Source organism: Ursus maritimus, unplaced genomic scaffold (assembly GCF_017311325.1).
Source record: "Ursus maritimus isolate PB19 unplaced genomic scaffold, ASM1731132v1 scaffold_1, whole genome shotgun sequence".
NCBI classification, from domain to species: domain Eukaryota; kingdom Metazoa; phylum Chordata; class Mammalia; order Carnivora; family Ursidae; genus Ursus; species Ursus maritimus.
In genome coordinates this window covers 26245492-26266720 of record NW_024423343.1, presented here as the reverse complement: position 1 = coordinate 26266720, position 21229 = coordinate 26245492, and the positions used below count along the sequence as shown (strand labels likewise).

Genomic DNA, 21229 nt, shown 5'->3' with positions numbered 1-21229 from the left:
GTCTGTCTGGAAAAATTGATCTCAGTCCTGGAAAATGGAACAGAAAATACTGGCTGGTCCAAGTGGTGACTCAGGGATCCTATACTCTCACATTTCAGCATGTATCAGAATCACCGACAAGGCTTATTAAGACACACACTGCTGGGCCTTACCTTCTAGGTTTCTGATCTAGTATGTCTGGGGTTGAACCCGAGAATTTGTATTTCTAACAGTTTCCCAACTGATACTGATGCTATGGTCCAGGGACAACCCAACCCAGGAGAAGGACCCAAGGACCCATACATTACCTTTTGCTTTGTTTCTTTCAGTCCTTTAACCCATTATGGAAATTTCACCCATCTCTATTGGATGATACTCAGTGATTTTCTGGGTCTCTTCTTCCTGGCACATTTCTGTATTTTACTGCAGACTATGGCGCCCTTTGGAAAGCGGAATATCCCCTCTCCTTTGCCCTGCGCCTAATCCTTTACCTCTCATCCTCATAGTTCAAGAGCCGCAAAGAAGACCGAGAGAGGAAAGGCTCCATCCCATTCCACCACACAGGGAAGAGGAGGCCTCGAAGAATGGGAGTGCCATTCCTGCTTCACGAGGACCACCTGGATGTATCCCCCACCCGAAGCACATTCTCCTTTGGAAGTTTCTCTGGGCTTGGAGAAGACAGGCGAGGCATTGAAAAAGGAGGCTGGCAAACCACCATTTTAGGTGACCACAAGGACTTTTCAAAGTAGGGCAGAGCTTGAGTGACCTGTTTAGAAATCTGGACCTAGGGCTCCGGGGCAAATCTGCATCTTTCTTGAACAGTTTAGTCAAGAAATGTGGGCCCAGATGCTAGCCTCTAGTACCAAAGGAATGCAGATAATTTAATTAAATATGGAAGAATCCTGTATAATTAGGCAGGTAATGGCCCTATTTCTTAGGGACTCTGGGTGTGGAAATGTGGCCTTAAAGGGTCTTGTGCATTAGCTTTCATTGTGAATCCAAAGGCAGACTTTAATTTGGATATTAGAAAAGGATGATGTAAAGAAAAGAAAAAGAAGCTTTTTTCCCCCTTTCTGGATGGCATATTAAGAAAGCCAGCTTAAAATCAGAGACTGACAGCTAGCTGGGACTCCGTATATGGTTTTTGACATTTGGCTTAGATTGGGGCTGATCTTATGATAGGCAGTTTCATCCATTTTTGACCCAGACTATTCCCAGAACAACTCCCATGCCTGCTGTTTGGCTGTGCCTCATGCACTTCCTAATATCCCTTTACTCTCCCTGCCGTCCTTTGGAAAGACAATATCTCATCATTTTCAAACGCTCTTGTGGTGCTCTTGTCCATCTCAGGGAAATTTACCCGGCGGGGCAGTTCGGATGCAGCCACGGAGATGGAGAGCCTGAGTGCCAGGCACTCGCACTCCCACCACACCCTGGTGAGTGACCTGCCAGATCACTCCAACAGCCACGGAGAAAACACTGTCAAGGAAGGTGGGTCGGAGGCGGCCCCTGCAGGTGGGAGTTCAGGTTCCTTTTCCTGTTTCCTGTTTTTACTCCATGTTCCATCTTCATTGCAATCTGGCTCCTTGTACTTTTTGAAAACTTGCATCCATGTATTACATCACTGGGTAATTTACTTGTGAGCCATTCTTGGGATTTCCTTAGTAGCAAAAGCTATCTGATGGCACACTGCGAACACCATACTTCTCAGAGGGGAAGCAAGCCATTCATCTTTGTTTTCAAAAGGTCATAGACCCACAGGGCTAGAAGAGACTTGGAAGACAGTTATATTCAGTACTTTGGTCCCCTGAATGATGTCCCTCAAAAGGGCTTGTCTACCTTCAGTGGGAGGAAAGTCACTGCCTTCCAGGGCTACGGATTCCCTTTTTCAGACAGCTGCTATTTCAAATAAGTGCTTTATATGCTTCATGTGGAGAAAACATGTGGTCTGGGTAGAATCCAAAATGGGCTCTTATTCTATACTCTTAACCTATGAGCAGAAATCTAAGCCCTCTTTTCCCTGGAGTATGTTTCAAGTATTCGATGTTATCAGTTGGTTACCACCACAAATATATGTTCCCTCTCTTGAACAAAGGAGAAAAAAAAATCCTCCTTATTTGCTGTTGCTTAAATATGCTAGATAAAACCAAAAATTTTATCAGCCACAAATTTGTGGGGAAATACTTCAACTAAACCAGTTGCTGAAAGCATTAGCAAATCCTGACTATGCATTGATCCTACTGTATCTGTAGGATCTGGCATTCAAGAATGGGTAAAATCCACCTGTTAAACAAAGTTAAACTCTAGCCTGGGTCTTAAGGAAGCCAGTTGGAATTCACATTTTCTATAACCTTCATTATTTACCAGATGTTACGTGGCCTTGACACAAGGCAATTCTGTGGGACTTGAGAATAGCTCTGAGACTACAATTCAGACATACAACAGCCTCAGCTGTGACTGTGGTCATGAGCGTGTAACTGTCTGACATGACGTCACAAGCTAACATGGGGAAAATTAAGACCTCGCTTTCTTTTTATTAGTGCGATCCCAGATCTCCACAATCACAGTTGCAACCTTCAACACCACGCTGGCCTCATTCAACGTAGGCTATGCAGACTTTTTCAGTGAGCACATGAGGAAGCTCTGCAACCAGGTGCCCATTCCGGAGATGCCGCATGAGCCCCTGGCGTGTGCAAACCTGCCCCGAAGCCTCACAGACTCCTGCATCAACTACAGCTACTTAGAGGACACGGAACATATCGATGGGACCAATAACTTTGTCCACAAGAATGGCATGCTGGATCTTTCGGTAAGAAGCAAGAATTTCTCTTACCAAAGCTTGGAGATATTGACTCTTTGACCCGTTTTTTGTCATGCTATGAAACGAGCATATAGATTCTTAGCAAGGTTGAACCTTAAAATGAAAAGGCTACCCACAGAAAAAATTTCACAAATGTGTCAGCCATCACAGAGGCACCTTTCCCTTTTAATTTTTTTCAGGCATGACATTAGATGTGATCTGATCTCAGAATATTTTTATAATCCAAAAACGTTAGCAAATCCTGAATAGACATATATAAAACATACATAAATGTGTATATGCTAAGTCCCTTTTTTCTAGAATAAGAGTAAAAAATTCTCAGTTTATTTTCTTTTGTTATATAAGCAACATGACTGCAAACCTCCTGGGTAGCAATGGAAAATGAATAGAAGCCCATCAAAAGATTGAAACTTGCATTCTCAGGAGTGCCTGTCTTGATTATAGTTATTAGCAAATGCAAGGGTTGGTATAGTTTACAATTATATTTCACACAATTTTTTATTTCACATTTGAAAACGGGCTCAGCAAATAATTTAAAATATTAACATCAATGAAAGGACATAATTTAAACATGAAAATATTTTGCCTTTAAAATTGAAGTGTAAATAATGATGCAATTGTGAATGCCTAAATGTTCCTCTATTATGTGCATATGGAAATCATTGTTCTTTATCCATTATTGACAGAAAGTGAAAGGCAGAGGATTAAAGCACTTCGAGTTAAAAAATCAGTTGAACACGTTTCTGTTTGGACAAAAAATTACAGTCCCATTAATTCACGGTTCTTCCATATCCCTATTAACTGTATTATGGCAAATTTTGGAATACTTCAGTGAGATAATACACACATACATTTCTTTTCATACATACATTTTAAGTCTTTGGGTGACTTATACTCTGCGTTTAGCCCATACACAAGGTCCCAGTGCAATTTAAATAGGCACATTTGAAAAGTACCCTGAATTATTTATGCTTAAGTACATAGAACAGCCTAAAGAAAATGGAATAACCAAATCTATGTAGAAAGAGGTAGTTCAGGCAAATTAATTACCCTCTGTTCATCTTTGTCCCCCACCCCCGCAGGTGGTTCTGAAGGCTGTTTATCTTGTCCTGAACCATGACATCAGTTCTCGCATCTGTGATGTGGCACTAAACATTGTTGAATGCTTGCTTCAACTTGGTGTGGTGCCTTGTGTAGAAAAGAACAGAAAGAAGAGTGAAAACAAGGAAAATGAGACTATGGAAAAAAGAGCCAGTGAGGGAACCTTCCAGTTCAAAGGTGTATCTGGAAGTTCAGCCTGTGGATTTGGGGGCCCTTCAGTTAGTGGAGCTGGAGATGGTGGAGGAGAAGAAGGAGGAGCTGGAGATGGCGGAGGTGGAGGAGGTGATGGAGGCAGAGGTGGAGGAGGCGGTGGTGGACCTTATGAGAAGAATGATAAGAACCAAGAGAAGGTATGACTGAACCACTTCAGTGTTCTTGTGAACTATTGTTCCTAATTTCTTTCCAGTGCCTTCTTGCCAGGTATTTGTTGACTCCGAATCATAACGAGTCACTAAAGCAAGTCATGGGCCGAGAAATCTCTTCCCTGGGTTCTCATCAGGAGTTAGTAGAAAAGGTTAGATGAAACAGTATTCTCAATTCAAAAACCATAGACATTCAAGCAGTGTGAGAGCTCATTTCCTGGTCATGTTATTTCTTCAGGGTAGTATCTCAGTTATACTGCATTACCATCACCCTCAGTCTGCCAAGAATAGCCTCTTTCTCAAGATTCTCAGGGTCTGACCAAATTGAACAATGTTTTCTTCTCAGAGTGCCATAACAAAATGCCATAGACTGGGTGGATTAAACAACAGAAATTTGCTTCTCACATTTCTGAAGGCTGGAAAGTCCAAGATGAAGGTGCCAGTGAGGCTTCTGAAGCTTCTTCTCTTGGGTTGTAGCTGGCTGCCATCTTGCTGTGTGCTCACATGGCCTCTTTTTTCTGTACACACACACACACACACACACACACACAGAGAGAGAGAGAGAGAGAGAGAGAGAGAAAGGAGAGAGAGAGAAAGAGAGAGTTCTCTGGTGTTTCTTCTTATAAAGATTCTGACCTTATCAGACTAGGGCCCCACTCTCATGACTTCATCTAATACTAATTACCTCCCAAAGGCCACATCTTCAAACATCATCACATTGGAGGTTAAGGCATATGGAGGTAATTCAACATATGAATTTGGGGGAAACATATTCAGTCCATAACAAGCAGTATAATTTTTCCTCAAGATAATGTTTTTTTCTCTTCATCTAAGGAACACATTTTTTGTGCAGCTAATTTCAGTCACTGTTGAGGAAAGGGAAGAATTGTGTTCAGTTAATTGGTTTATTGTTATTGCTTTCAAAGACTAGCCTTGGTGCTCTCATGTTTCAGTGTTTCACACCTTATGTTTTTAGCTTTCTTGTTATTGATTATTCCTGAATTTAATTACGTTTGCCTTGGCAACACCTCATTTATGATCCCTGCACTTAATGCCAAAAATTAGGGTTTTTTTCCTTCAATTTGGGTTTTAAATTAGAATTACCATAGCTTGGGACTCCTGAGTGGCTCAGTCGGCTAAGTGTCCTACTCTTGATTTCATCAGGTCTTGATCTCAGGGCCATGAATTCAAATCCCACATTGGGTTCCACAGTGCCATGGTGGGCATGGAGCCTACTTTAAAAAAAAAAAACAAAAGAAAAAAAAATTACCATAGCTTAAATTCACATAACTTACACTGATTTCAGTTCAGGGCTTTTGTTGGAAAATGCTGTTGACAAGTTGAAATCAGCCGCAGATTTGAATCTCTAACATATCATGGTGGACACATCAGGTCAAATGTTTACAGGTGTAAGGTGACACTGTGCAGAGTTCTACCATCTACATATTTATCTAAACTATGAATTGTCCATCTGAGTAAGTGTGGTGGTGCCCCTTCTTCTTATAATTTCTTCTCCATCTCTGTCTAGTCCTACTTGATCCATTTTTAATGTGTATTTATCATCCGAGTTTCTTTGTCTCATTGTCTACTATCTTCCTAATATTTTGGGTCTCTGATCCAAATATTCTTTCCCAATATTCTTGAGTTCCTGAACCCTTTCTTTAGGATTTTCTTCCTCTGACTTAATCATAAATGTGTTTTTTTTTCAATTCTTTTTTTTTTTTTAAGATTTTATTTATTTGTCAGAGAGAGAGAGCACAAGCAGGAAGAGCAGCGGGCAAAGGGAGAAACAGTCTCCTCCCTGAGCGGGGAGCCTGATGTTGGACTTGATCCCAGAATTCTGGGATCACGACCTGAGCCAAAGCAGACGCTTTACCAACTGAGCCACCCAGGCTTCCCGAGTGTATTTTCCAATTCTGACAGTACCTTCCAGTACTTAAGGTTCCCAACTTCTTACCTTCTCGTACATCGCTGAGGATAATCTAAAAGCCCTTAGATCTCACTCTTAGTAAATTTTCATGTTTTTCCTATCAATCTAAGCTGGCTACTCAAAGAGATAATGGATGGTATTATATCCATTATAATATTCAAGGGAAAAAATAAAAGTTATGAAATTTTGATAGGTTTTTTATTAGTAAAGCTTAGATAGTCCAACTAAATTAAAGAGAGCTTTGTTATGTATCCTAAGAATTCCTGAGGTCCATTATTAGTATTATATTTTTATTTTTGTTTCTAAAATTTTAACCAATTGGTATCTGCATTCGATTTCTTATTGTAGAACCACAAGTCTCTTGCCTATTTAAAATCTAGTTATTATACTAGATAGTTGATAATATAAACATTATTTTGACTGAAGTTATCACTCTTGATTAGATGGAATTTTTTGAAGTCAGATTATGTGGTCTCCAAAACAGCCACCAAGATATCGTTTTGTAGTTAGTTCTGGAAAATAATATTCTTTGTAAGACAAAGAATTTATAAAATAAAACCAACTGTAGGTTAAGTGCATGAATTTGTGATTCACACAGGTCTGTTCTGCCCTAAATCTGTGTTCTTTTCAGTGAAATCGGAGAGTTTATCTGATTTTACAACCTAGTAATACCAGAAGCATGGGGAATTTATTAATTCAGAAAGGAAGATCTAATTTCTATTTCTATATATGCTACTAACTAATACTGAGAGCTTGAAATGTTATTTAATATCTGTCCTGATTTCTGCCTGTAGCTTGGTACATTTTTCTGAATGTCTCCTGTAAGAGGAACCTAAATCCTAGGGACATCTGAAGGTATAAAATCAAACCTGAATAGATATTTACCAAGAGCTTTTGGAACTAGGGTTTTTTTTTTTTTAAGGGAATATATAGTAATCTAAAAATGGACATAAATCCTCCAAATCAGGGCCTACCCAGGGTGAACTTTTCTGAGGCACTATTTCCTGCCTTTGGCTGTTCAGTCTGAGCACATCAGGGCTCGTGGCTGAGGCGGGGCCAAGAAGGACTGAAATCCAGTCCACGCTGCTCACTGAGCTGTTCGGCTAAGGGCTGCGTCTACTCAAAGGGCCCATCTTTTTCTAACTCATCCACCCACAGGAATGCCTTTTCTAATTTGCACAAAGTTGCCTCAAAGGAGAGCAGTGTCCCACACCTAGAAATAATAATAAACATTTGTTTTGCTATTATTTTATGTCTCACATGTTTTGACTCATGTTAGCCTCACAGCTGTATGATATAGGTATTATGATTCCCATTTGGTGGGGCACAGAGTGGTTAAGTGGCTTGCCCAAGGTTATGGAGCTAAGATTTGAAGCCAAACTAAAACATTTCTGAATTGGTGTCTATATAGTAAATAAGTAAATAAATGTTTATTGGTAAGTCTTAGTCTTCCATTTGCACCCTTCTGATCTACAGAGTTCCCAGGAAACAGACTTGGATGTGGAGATGTGTGTGCAGGAAGTTTCCTGGGGTGTCCTCTCAGGACCAACATCTTTGAGGTGTAAAAGGAGCAGGATGAGGTGGAAGGAGAAGTGGAACTGACAATGTAGTTGTAACAGAGACCTCAGTCCATCACACAGGGAGCCCTAAAGCAAGGACGACTCTTCAAAGTAATCTCCAGGTGGAGGAAGGGAGCCCACCTTTATAGCCCCCCCACCCACATTATGCCTTTGACCAGCCATTGGAGGCAGACTGCTACCAGGAAGAGCATTCACCTTAGGTGAGGCAGCTCTCCTTTAGCTAAGAGCAATGGCGGATAGGATCTCAGTAGAGAGCGGTCTGCCAGCAACACTTCCAGTCTCAGAGAATGTTCAGTTCAGCAGGGGACATCTCAGCACTGCATCCACTACAGGAGTCTGTAGATAAAAAAGAGGAAAAAGAAAAAAAAGAAAAGGAGAACCACCTGCCTCAGTTTAGGAGAGGGGAGTCTCCCCTGCCATTTTATGGACGATGTCTCGGTAACTCCATCTCTTTCACAGCCTACCCAGGTTTGAGTCCTTTCCATGTGTGACCTGACCTTGTACGTAGCCCCCTGATCCACATGACAGTGGAAAAGCCCTTCGCCATTTACAGAACAATGCTTATCCATTATTTCCTTTATTCTGCACAGTAAACCGATGTAGAAAGGGAAATTATTAGGATCCTTCTGCCTCTTTGGAGATAATTCACAGAAGTTCATTTTTCTGGAAGCTGTGTCCTCCACTAACAACAAGGATTAAATGGGACAAAAGAGAGGATGATAACCATTCTCGTTATTCATCTCAGGAGGGCTTCCTATTTACCCTCAAAGGAAGAAACAAGCTGAATGTTGACAAATTTCTATATATTCTCATTTTGCTGGTGCGTGAGTATTACAATACAGTGAAAATAAAAAATTAGAAAGTCCCTTAAAAATGTCAGAAGTTGCCTTGTGATTTCAAAGTTCCAGACCTTGATCATTTCCAGAAGTTTAGCAATAATCATTGCCTGGTAGTACTTTCAGAAGCCTGATGATGAGGGTAACTTCTGGAAAAATCTATTTGCCTTCATCACTGATAGTCCCCATTGTCTCTCTAGGTGGTTCTGATAGTCGGCCAAGGATACGGAAAGCATGTTTTCTAATCAACAGCTCTACGTTCATATGCTTTAGCACTAGAGGGTGATCAAAATACGCAAGTTTTTTTCTTTTAAAAGGCATTCTGGATTTTAGAAAGGTTAACTTGCTTGTTGAGCCCTTGACAATTCTGTTTCTCAAGTTGTACGTGCTCACCATAAAACATATAAAACTTGGTTTAATCACAAAATGGAATGTCAGTACCAAAAGGGCTTTGTGACTTTTCTAGGATGGAAGCACACCTGTGAGCAACCATAGGCTTGCTCTGACCATGCTCATCAGAATAGTGAAGTCTTTGGGATGTGCCTATGGTTGCGGAGAAGGACATCGAGGGCTCTCTGGAGATCGTCTGAGACACCAGGTATTCCGAGAGAATGTAAGAGAATTACAGTAGATTCCATTTCTCTCCCTCTTCCCTGCCTCCAATTTAGGAATGAGTCCTTTGACAATGAGGGTCAGCGTTCCCTGAAAAATATGGTATTTCATAGAGATGATTAATGCTGATTCGGAGTGGGAGGATTCCCACGACATATCTCAAGACCTCAAAAACCCAGGCCTACGAAAGCTTAATTGGGAAAGCACTTCTGCCTCCTGCCTAGGGCAGGCCAGCTCCCAGTTGGTGAAAGGGTGTATAATTGGAACGTGTGAATTAGAGTTTGAAAGACCTTTGCAAAGATAAATATATTTAACAAGCCTTTGACGGGCTGTGACAAATGACTTTTTAATCATCTGCCTGGGTACTATAGAAACATATTTTATATTAAAAAATGGGATCCAAGTTTAGGACTTAGTTTGTCATTCTTACATAGATATGGAAAATGGCCCTTATTGGGACAAAACAGGACTGTAAAAGTAGCCCGTCCCGTTCTGGCTGCTTTGTTTGAGAATGAACCTTGACTCCTGCATATTTGAGATCACGTCCCTTTGAACTGTGTGAAACTTGAAACTCTGCGCTTGGGCTTGCAAAGCATAATTCTGTCATGGAACATGGTCTTATTCCAGCTCATTTCATTTGCCTCAGCTGATTGCTACTTTTCCCTTCACTCTTGAGCAATAACCCCCCTCCATAGCAAGTCCAAGCTGGGACAGTTGACATACATTTGAACGGAAATCCTAAGAAAATATCCTCCTGCAAATAAGGGTTTTATGCAAATTTGAGTCCAGGAAACCCTTTGGCACGTGACAGCAGAGTTTTAGGATCATGTCAACATCTAATGCCAACCCATTTTTTATTGGTATTAGTTTTTGTCATGAAATGTTCACACAGTCTGAGCATGCTGGGTTTCTTTTTTGATCTGTCATCTACCCATCTATCCATCTATCCACCCTTGTCTCTTTCCCTTATACTCTTTATGTTGTATTATATTCATTGATTGTATATGGGGGGTTATATTCACAGTAATTAACTTATAAATTCTGAAGCATGACAACTTTGACCAAGATCTAGATTTTGAGGCCCAAAATTTAAAAATCAAAATAATAATAAGGCAATAGAAAGCTGACATTGGCCCCATCTTTGAGCATGCATGTGTGATTTTTATTGCTTGATTTTTAATTGTATCACAGTATGAATAAATGCCTTCGTGGCGAAAACATTATCACTCCTCTTACAGAAGACCAATTCCATGCAATGACACATTAAATATAAGAAGTGTCATGCTTTAGTTGGAGGTATAAACTGGCTCTGACACCAGAACTTGTCTTTCATGACTTGGAGAAGATAGGGCTGGTTGGATCAGAAGCCACTTGTGAGACCATTTGCTGCTCAGTAGTCCACCATCCTTTCCTCGTGAGACGACTGAACATTTCCTATCAGGCTGTCCAGACAGTTTTTCACCTGTCTTCTCAGCTTTCCTAACTTACAGGGCAACTCTTCCATACTCTTGTAGCCCAGTTTAATACTCATTCTAGGGATTCTATTTGCCTCTCCTTGCTCAGAAAACACATTGCCCAAGAGATACAAACTTGAGACATTATCCCTGGGAAAGTCTATTTGCCAAGAAGCTGGGTCTTTACAAATTTCTAAAACATCGAATTTTCAGAAGTTACTTAACTTTCAAGATGTTAAGAATATTTCTTACTTCTACCAGATCAGGGCCTCTATACTTCTTTAAGAAAGAGAGAGAGAAGGGGCTACTGGGTAGTGCAGTCGTTAGGCGTCTGCCTTCGGCTCAGGGTGTGATCCCAGCGTTCTGGGATCGAGTCCCACATCGGACTCCTCCGCTGGGAGCCTGCTTCTTCCTCTCCCACTTCTCTGCTGTGTTCCCTCTCTCACCGGCTGTCTCTCTGTCACATAAATAAATAAAATCTTTAAAAAAAAGAGAGAGAGAGAGAAAGATAAAAAGAAAGAGGGAGGGAGGAGGAAAGGAAGAAATAGAAGATTACTTTAATATACATCAAAATGTCTAATAATTCCAGCATGTGTCTTTTAGAGTAATCATTTGCTGTGGTTCAAAACTATTGAAAGGGAATTCACTCTGACAGTTTTATATCTCTTGGGGAAGTTTAAAATATTCATTTCAGAATCAAAATACTTAAGTTTCGATAGTCTGATTCTTGCTCAAACTTCCCATAGAACTCATTCAGACAGTCAAGTAGCCTCTAAAGAGTGGATCTGAAACTATGCTGTCTTTAGTGTATTTTGGAGAGAAGATAGGATAATTTGTGCTTCCTGGCTTTCCAACCCAGAATTTTAAAGTGCCTCTTAAGTATAGCAATGAAGATCTTCACAAATTCTTTATGGGATAATAATTAAATACTTCTTCATGCAGGAAATATTTTTTGTAAACGCCTTGAAAGCATAATTTTATAGGAAGCAGCATTTATTTTGTAAGGAAAAAAAATGAGCTTGCCTAAGATCTAGCAACCAATAACCTGTCTGGAATCAAAACACCTAATGTCTCAATATTCTAGGACCTAGTAAAGGGCGAATGAAAACAATTATCAATTCACCTGACTTTGGGATACAGATGGGGAATTACAGCAAGGTCACATACCAAGAAGTTTATTGCTAATTCCAAGTTTCAGTCTTTGAAAAATCTGTCTATTTCCTCTCAAATTTTTCCAGAATCTTTCTCTGGGCCTTGATTTAAGTAGTGATGTAACTTAACTTTTCTTCTGGGAAACCATTAAGGGCCTACCTTGTAAATTTGAATTCTTAGGGATTGCTTTCTCTTATCTTACTTCCATGATGTGCCTGGTTGTCCGAAGTTTTCTATCCTCGATTAAGGCAGTCCTCACCCAGCCACCTCCCTTTCCTTGAGCCTTAGACTTTTCCCTCAACCTAGAGTCTTCTGTTATTTCCCATTTCATTCCTTTGTCATGGACTTCCTTGTATCTCTTACACAGAATGTGTCCTCAGGATATCAACTAAACTCTATTCATCCATCATCGTAAGTTCTCTCTGAAAGTGGGTGGTATCTAAATATGTTTGCCCCAGTCATTATCTGGACTCTTCGCAGGACTACTGTATCATAAGAGATATAACCACAAGAAAGGGCAAGACTCTGACTCCTGATTTAGGCTCTGCTGTGAACCGTGTCAACTCGAACAAAGTCCTTGACTTCTGTGAGCCTCAGCTTCCTCCACTGTAGTATTGGGGTGCTCATCAAGTCAGAGGTGTGAAAGTCAAATGCTGTTATGCACTTACAAGCGAGAAACACATTTTAAACAGCTAAGCACTGCACACATGTGACTTTTCTCTTCATGGTAGGAGAGGGCTGGGAGGCTTTGAATGCACCAGATAGTACCCTCCCTTTCTGTCTGTGGCCTTCTGCAGCCAATGACTGTGCCTTTATTTGTTCTGATGGTGGGATTGTTCCCTTCGCCTTTGCCAGATGGCAGAATTATTTGATGGATCATATGAAATATAATTGAGAGTATTAGGGTCTAGCCAATGGTCGCTTGGTTTTCATATCTGTAAGGTCAATTTCTATTTAAATATCAAACTTGCACATTCAAATGCAGACACACGAATAAACAAACTAGACCTGGCTTTATTTTATGCCTCCTCCCTCCTTCAAGGATCTTCCCCTTCCCACATCTCTCTCACCCCCCCCCACCCCCTTAAATCTACTTAAGTTCAAAGTAGCTGAACATGGGAGTGGCACAATTCTTCCCCTTGCACAAAGCCTTTGAAATTTTCTAAACCTGGATGACCAATTCTGTAATCTGCCTAGTTTTTGACACTTTGAACTTTTTTTCATTGAGATCTTAAGATCTTGATCTTGGTGAAAAGACTGAGTTCCTCTGGCACCAGCATTAGACATTAGCCTTGGGTTTCACTTGGAGCAGCGCTTCTCAAAGCCCTTCATACTGCTCAGCTTATCCCTGCCCCTCTCTTGCTCAGATGAGAGGGAGTAGCAGGGTTGGCCCACACCAGCCAGCAGGGATGGATGGAAGCCTTCGCCTTCTGCAGGCTTCTGTCTTGGACTAATGGTATCCTTAGCTTAAGCTGGTACCTGTGACTTTTTCACTTTTCTTCCTTCATTGCAGGCCCAGAACTGCCTCACTAAGCTATACAAGCTAGATAAGATGCAGTTCCGACAAACCATGAGGGACTATGTGAACAAGGACTCTCTCAATAATGTAGTGGACTTCTTGCATGCTTTGCTAGGATTTTGTATGGAGCCGGTCACTGACAGTAAGTAAAGCTATGCCAAGTTCCAGGAGAGATCACTATGGGTGAAGCAGGTAGACTTTCAGAAGTACCCGGAATATGTGGGGATAGAATTTAGAGGGAAAGGGGTGTGTGTGTGTGTGTGTGTGTGTGTGTGTGTGTGTGTGTGTGTAATAGAGTATAAAAGAAGCTTGCACATCGTCTTTGATGACACATTTTGGAGGCTTTGTGATGACAGCTTTCCTCAGCAAAGGGGATTTAGTAAAGCTGTGGTATGCTCACAGTTAGCCCCTCAAACCATCACTCATGGCACTCGTCCCTCCCTCACACGACTTTCTGTTGCATGATAATTGAGGCAGAAGTCAAGGAACAAGGGAGTATATTTATTAGTTCAACAAATATGAAATGAGTCCCTATGATGTGCCAGGCACAGTACTTGGAGATTTTGGTCACAAAATAAAACAGAAAAGAAAAGATATATATAAACATAGTAGTAGCACAATTTTGATATACTCATATACACACACATAGATACTGAATTGTTTTTAGAAACAGGCAAATGGATGTATAGATAGTCCCACAAACCATTTTATAACTCCATGGCTTTAAGAAAACTCCACCGTAGAGACCTGTGGTGTGGGGGGCCAGTGGTCACCGATGGCATTCATAATAAACCAACACCTTCAATACCACTCTAATGCAGCTACAGTAATGAAATGAAAATGCTGGATGAAGCCTGAGTTAAGTCACATACACATTTTAATTAGAGCCTGGGAAGAAATACTTCTTAGTATAGCCTTTTATGGTTTATATGATAGTTGATTAATTTATAGTATTAGGGTCTAGCCAATGGTTGTAAGACCAATTTCTATAATTAAAACTATAATTAATTTATAGTTTTATTAATTTATAATGAAGATCTATTTGAATTTGGAATTTGGAAGCAGTTTCCCTATTTGTATCCCAGACTTCATTGTTTGGTGATGCTATTAAAAAAAAACATTATTCCTTTATAGAGCCCCTAAAATAATGTATATCATCAAAGATGTTTTAAGCTGAGTACATTACAGATTTTAAAAAATAATAAAGTGAGAATTGTAGTTGAGATACTGCAACAGAAATTCCTGGTTACAAACTATTTTCTCTTTTTTAAGCTATTTGAGATAGAAACTACAAGCATAGACCAAAAGATTTCTTTTTGTGATATAAAATCTAGGGATAATCCCCTGCCAGCTGACGCAGACAGTGAGAGGTTGGTGATAAAGTGAATTACTTCGAGGTGACGAATTCCCCCTGGGACTCTTGAGAAGTTCACAGTGAACCAGCCAGCCAAACACACAGGTCCCTATCTGCTTAGTTTTGGAGTTACATACACCCTGACCCAACAGTCCATAGGTGGCTCACAGTCATTAGGAATCTTCTGGCATGGCTCCGGAATAGCTAATGTGTCCCCTCTGAAAAGTCTGTGGGTATGTGAAAAACAAGCGTAAAATGCCATCAGAGAGTAATGGCTTCAGTTCACTGGCATTTCATATTTCACATTTCACATGTCAGTGAGTTATAAGGAAGTGGCTCTAAGAGAGGTTGTATGTTTTCATTCTCTGTAGGCCTACAGAGTCTCTGGGAGCCAGAAGCTGCTGCAAGTTCTATGCAGCTCCTGGCAGGACTCAGTCTCCTTTTTGTTGCCAGCGTGAATCCTCCCCGCCCCCCGCACATGGCCCTTTCCCCGCCTGCCCGGTTCACTTGGTTGGCCCCACCCCTACTTCCCAATGACTGAAGGATTTCCACTGAGGAGCCAGCATTCCTCACCACCAGAAAGGCTGACTGAAATTCTGTCTCCAGTGAGGGATTATTATCTTTGCTAAGATTTATCAATAGAAACATTCCACAACATGATGGTATATATCCTAGTAAAGACTCTGAGGGAGACTGTGAATTGTTTATCTCCAAGTCTGCGTAAAGATGATTAAACCAGGGGTATCTTCTGTTTCTGCATTTAGTGTAGCCCTTCACTGATTCCTGGGTGCCACGTACTTCATTATTTCTTTAACCTGTGTAGCTTAAGGGAAACATTGCCTTGAACTGATGCCTTTGCATTCCAGACAAGGCTGGGTTTGGAAATAACTTCACCACGGTGGACAACAAATCCACAGCCCAAAACGTGGAAGGCATCATCGTCAGCGCCATGTTTAAATCCCTTATCACACGCTGCGCTTCAACCACGCATGAACTGCACAGCCCTGAGAATCTGGTGAGAAGTTCACCTCTTCTTCCCACAGGAGTTCTTGGTCTCCGCTCTAAGAAAAGTTCTCAGTCGTGCCCCTGAGAAAGACAAGTTGAAGTTTAAAAGTTGGCACCTTAAAGTTAAAATCTATTTTTCCAAAGTGACAAGGAACTCATGGTAGAGCCCCAGTAACACATTTCTCCTTGTTACTCATTAAACTACTTGAAAACTGACATATCTTCCTCTTCCACCTCATAGGTTCTGTGGTGGCTGCTGAGCTAGTTGCAAGGTACTTCGAGTCCTTAAAGAGAAAGAGGTGCTTGAGTACAGCCTATTAGCTCATGAAATATTAAAGAATATTGTCCCAAGCATTTTTGAAACCACACTTACTTCAAAAAATGAATGTAAATATGCTGCCGAAATTAGTTTCGTTTTCTTTTATAGAACACCGCAATTTTTTAGTTACTCCCCCATAAATGACTGTGTTAACTAAACCACTAAAGCCACAAGGAGTGTGGGAGAAGAACCAGGCTATATAACAAGTTAGTGGTTCTAACTTGATTTCTGTGTAGAAATCAGCCTATTTATACATATTGACACTATCTGCTAATCTACCTAAATCAAGGAAATCACCTTAAGCTGTTCTGAACCATTGAGACTATTCCCATAACTTGAGATAAACTAAAACCCTAAACCAAAGGGAACTGAATTTTGCTGACTGTCAAAGCCCCCTCAGCAGAGTTCTGGGAGCTTGAGAAAAACATGGGCACCATCCACGCATTTAATTTGGTCACAGCAAGAAGTACTTTGACAAGTTGATTATAATACATGTGAGCACTGATTATACATTTTAGTCTGCAAAATCAGGTATAGAAGAAATAACTGTATTTCTTAATTTTCTTTAAATCATCTTGGTTTTGACTTGGAACCCCCATCCCACCAGAGTGGCTGAAAGTTGAACCCCAACATTCTTGGGTTTCTTTACTTCACGGAGTGGTGCAAAGATCCCGAGTCTTTGGTAGGACCTAGGACCTGAGAAGCTCCATGGGTCTCAACCATTAGTCCATACCTATTATTTTGCATACTGCTCTCTGCTGGGTGCTTAGGGCTGGGCACTCTGGTGAATTTGGAACCCACACTTTTGGGGGTCTTGTTCCTTCTGTGAGGGAGCTATAGGAGTACAATGAGGGCACAAGATGTTTCCGCCCAGAGTACTGAAAAAACACTCTTTCCATGTTTTCCTCAGTTACTGTTCTTTCTGATTTTTTAAGGGTCATGAGCATGATTGTTCCAGTGGTCTTAGGTTTTGAAAACCAAACTATCACGGTAAGTGCTTTTTAGGCTTCAGTGTCTTGCTTTGCCATGAACCTTTCCTAAGGCAAAGAATACAGTAACTACCTTCTTGAAGTGAGAGGGGGAAATGCTGAGTGAAAACGTTAATAGCTCAAGAAAAAAAGGTCCTATATATCTTTTTAAATGTGGATTTATCAATATATTGGCTTTGATAGCCCTGCATCATCTTTAGTTCATAGTCAATTCATGTTCAGATGGACTTCAACATACACATTTGTTAAATACATCCAGCAAAATGCACTATTCTTGAATATAAGGCTCTGTTAGAAGTGTCTAGAGGACTTAGCATATTTTACCGCAGTGATGCAGAAAATTTGGAGAAGCTAAAGAGGGACTGAAATCTCTAGTCTAAACAAACCTCTGATTGCCTTTTTTTGCAGACATCTTTTCAGAAGTCATAATTAAGAGAGGAAAATTAGAGCTTGGGAATCCAGTGGTTTAAAGTGTAAATTGATGTCTTTCTGATGACACAGCCACCTTTCTGAATATGAAGCATGGTAACCATCCTTTTTCACACTAAGGATCACAGGCAAGATTCTTGGTAATGTTGCCACAGGAACAATGGAGAGACCACGTACCATCCGTTTCCTTATAGTAAAATGTCTTCCTTTTATGATTCTAATGCTGATCTAAGCCTAAGGAATTAACTTCTCCCTCTCTTCCTGTGAAAACTGTTTAATCACACAACTTTCCCCCCAACTTTCCTTATTGCATCCAAACAGGGGCTGTATTGTGACATCCGTCAGCTGGTCCAATTTATCAAAGAGGCTCACGGGAATGTCTTCAGGAGAGTGGCCCTCAGCGCTTTGCTTGACAGTGCTGAGAAGTTGGCACCAGGGAAAAAGGTGGAGGAGAATGAATCAGAATCTAAGACTGCAGGCAGTAAAAGGTTGGAAACTTGAGCTATAAGCGTTGGCCTTATGTCAATAGAAAGTAATTTGTCGTACTGTCCATGTGGTTCACACTATGGTGTGTTACTCTGTTCAGAGCTGGTGGAACTATCTTGTATAAATGGTATCACTGGTGATAGTCCAGCTGCAGCTTAGAAAAAGGATGTGTTTACTATCAAATAAATCCTGCCTCTCTATAAATCAAAGCGCGGTTGATCTCAGGCTTGCACGCACTTGACCTTCACTTCATAGCTCTCAGCAATATGGTGAAATGCCAGCTGTGCTAGTCTTTTCCGTATTAGATAATTTACATTTCTGTCCAGAGAGGAAAAGCAATTATTGCTACCATATCCTCCTGTTCAGTAAGTAATATTTTAAACATGGCAAAATACAAATTGCTGAGCAGTGCCCTGTTGTTTTTCCTTCTAGTAATATAAATTTACCGTATCCCTATTCTGTAGAATATGCCACTTACCAAGATTAAAAGAAACTCCTAAATTTAAAATTCTGCTTGTAGTTAATGACTCTGCATTGTTGGTGGTATTCTTAGGCAATAAGGCAGCTCGGTCATGAATCAAAGGGTAGGATATAAATTTCATACGGTATAGACTCACGATGACCTAGGGTTTGCAAGCAATATACTTGTCTATAACGGAGTGTTTTGCTTTATGAAGTATGTGAAGTGTTAAGGAGGGGTGTCCTGCTCTGTTTGATTGGCGAACTGCACCATTTGCGTAGGTCAGAGGCAGGAAGCATTGCGGATAAAGGCCAGGTGTCCTCTGCACCTGAGGAATGTCGCAGCTTCATGTCTGGTCGCCCCTCACAGACTCCAGAGCAGTAAGTAGCATTGATTTTCTCTCCAGTGCTGTGGGCTGTGCACTTCCCACTGTAAGAAATTCAGTTTTCCCAAATGCTGTTTGTTTGCTTGTCGTTATCTCTGAACTTTGCCTTGCTTCTGCCCTTTACTTTTCATTCCCAAAGCCACTAATCTCTACAGACCCAAATCATAAATAACCAACCTCATGCCTATGGGAAGCTTCCTTAGCAGCATTTTCCATGTCCAGTCTCTACCCCACTTCTGCTTTTCACGCACACTCCTGAAGCTAAATCATGAAAAAAAGTGTGTGTGTCAGGTGGGTGGAGGTGTCATCTACTTTCTTGCTTAAAATCACTTGGAACTTTTTTAATTTAAATATATTAATAGCTGTCAATGTCCTCAATGAAGCTTTTCCAAAAATAAGTTAGATGAACTTCTCTTGTGCTCAGATTTAGCTAAAACAGAGACTCTACTCCATTTCACCTTGGTCTTCTCCTGAGATCCATTCCAGGGTTCCCAGAAATCAATCCGTTTATCTCCACTTTTTATAATGGCAAAGTCAAAAGCATCTTAAAATCAGTGCCTCCAGAAAATGAGAGAATTACGGTAGACACTAAACATATAGCCTAGTTCTATGCAAGGCTCATTTGTCTTCATTCTTCTTTTGAGAATTATTTACTCACAAGTGGTATGATCAGTATTTAAAATATGAACATCATTTAAGATACACAATTTTAATTCCTCAAACCCCGGTTTACTCTGAAATGATTACACTTCCAGAAATTGTGCAGGGTATTCTAGGTTTTATGGTACACCCTCTCTATAGTCAAGGAAATCACCATCATCAAATAGGACCTTGGTAATTCACAACAAGCAAGGAGAACCTTCAAAGAACAAAAGCCTGCATAGTTCTTGTAGCCCTTCAAAATCTTAGAGACTGTCTCTAAGTGCCTGGAGAAAAGTAAAGAGAAGATAAATCAACTCTATGAGTCTAGGGACCATGTGAGTTTTTGCTTACCATTATAACCCCAATGCTTAGGACTTAGCCCCCCAAGTAAACTGAATGTGTATTTCATAAATGAATGAATGAATGACAGGCAATCAATGAAAGGATAGAATTGTGAAATTACCATTAAGTTTTTGTTTCCTTTAACTTCCTTTCTTAAATGAGGATCAAGGAAGTCTTTAAGCACATAGTAAAAAGTCAAACATAAGCTCTAAGGGAAAAGAATTATTGTAAAAGGCAAAGTTCTGTTGCTGAATAGCCAAAAGACTAATCAAAAGTCTTTACATACAGAGTGTAAGCAGAAAGAGGAGAGAGGGCTCCCCCGCAAAGTAACACTAGCAACTATTAGGCTAATACGATCAATGAGAATGATCTCATAAGTAAACTGGATTTTAAAAATAAAACTATCTACATAGATGATTTCATTTTCTAGGTTGAAAAATATTCTCTTTCTTCAGTGTTCTATAAACACTGCCTAATATCCCAGCATTTAGTACAGGTCTGTTCTTTCCCCTTGAATGAAGATACATGTTTTAATACGTATATATGCTTCTACATAAAAATTTCCATTTGGAGGGATGTCACGGAATGTTAAATATAGCACTTTTCCCTGATCTGAGTGGGCCCAGGAGATGAGCATGCCAAATATCCTGGTTAGCACTGGAGGAAGGGAGGTGGGCGATCCTGGCTCCTCCTTTATCTGCTCTTTCTCCCTCCCTTCTCTCCCCTACTGACCCTTCTCTTCTTCTTCCTCCTTAAATAAAAGTCACACTAGCTAAATTTAATAGCAGTTTTATATGCCCATTTCTCTGAAACTCATTATTGATACACACCCGTTGGACAAAGCTGACGTAGCATCTTACTGAGATATTGTCCCGCTCGGACCATGTGGTCATATCGCTGTTGTGGCCCATGTTCCCCAAAGGTAAGAAATGTTTCATACGCGGTGATCGTTTGGTAAAAAAATAAAACAAGCTGAAAAGTCCAATTCTGAAACACTGATTAAAACTCACAAATTCATACCATATATGATAAACAGGATGTCCTGGTTTGAAATAAGAATAAAATATATTTAGTATTCTAATGAGGTTTTGAGAGATAAAATCTGAACCTCCATATAAATATCTCCAGAAAAGGATTGCTTTACACAGTACTGTTGAATTTGGGGTAAATTCTAGATTCAATCCCAAAGCTTGTAGACAAATCATTACCTAAAATTTCATAAACAAATTTCATCACCTATTACTGAGTATTTTCTGTGACCTTTCTTTCCAAATTTCTAAAGTAATATATGTTGCTGAAGTTGACAAATGTGGCAAAACAGAAAAGCAAAGAAAAATTGTTTTAAAATTGAAATACCATCAACTGGAGGTAACCACTGTAAATTTTCGGTGTGCTGGGTACATTTTCGAGGATGTGTGCACACGAGCTCACAGACACACGCTCACATGTGTACTTTGTTTATTTAACATGGT

General features: G+C 40.3%; 1 protein-coding gene across 3 annotated transcripts in view; it reads left to right on the top strand.

Annotated features, from left to right (window-relative positions):
• Positions 1-21229, top strand: part of UNC80 (unc-80 homolog, NALCN channel complex subunit) — a 213331-nt gene that overhangs the window by 46630 nt on the left and 145472 nt on the right. For 2 of the 3 annotated variants that reach the window (XM_040641228.1, XM_040641231.1), the window contains exons 10-18: positions 486-702; positions 1330-1470; positions 2520-2788; positions 3883-4251; positions 9076-9222; positions 13341-13488; positions 15567-15715; positions 17764-17930; positions 18670-18768. In XM_040641228.1, coding sequence (XP_040497162.1) covers positions 486-702; positions 1330-1470; positions 2520-2788; positions 3883-4251; positions 9076-9222; positions 13341-13488; positions 15567-15715; positions 17764-17930; positions 18670-18768 — 1706 coding nt within the window. The remainder of the gene's footprint in view (positions 1-485; positions 703-1329; positions 1471-2519; positions 2789-3882; positions 4252-9075; positions 9223-13340; positions 13489-15566; positions 15716-17763; positions 17931-18669; positions 18769-21229) is intronic. The other variant, XM_040641233.1, reaches the window with a different exon arrangement.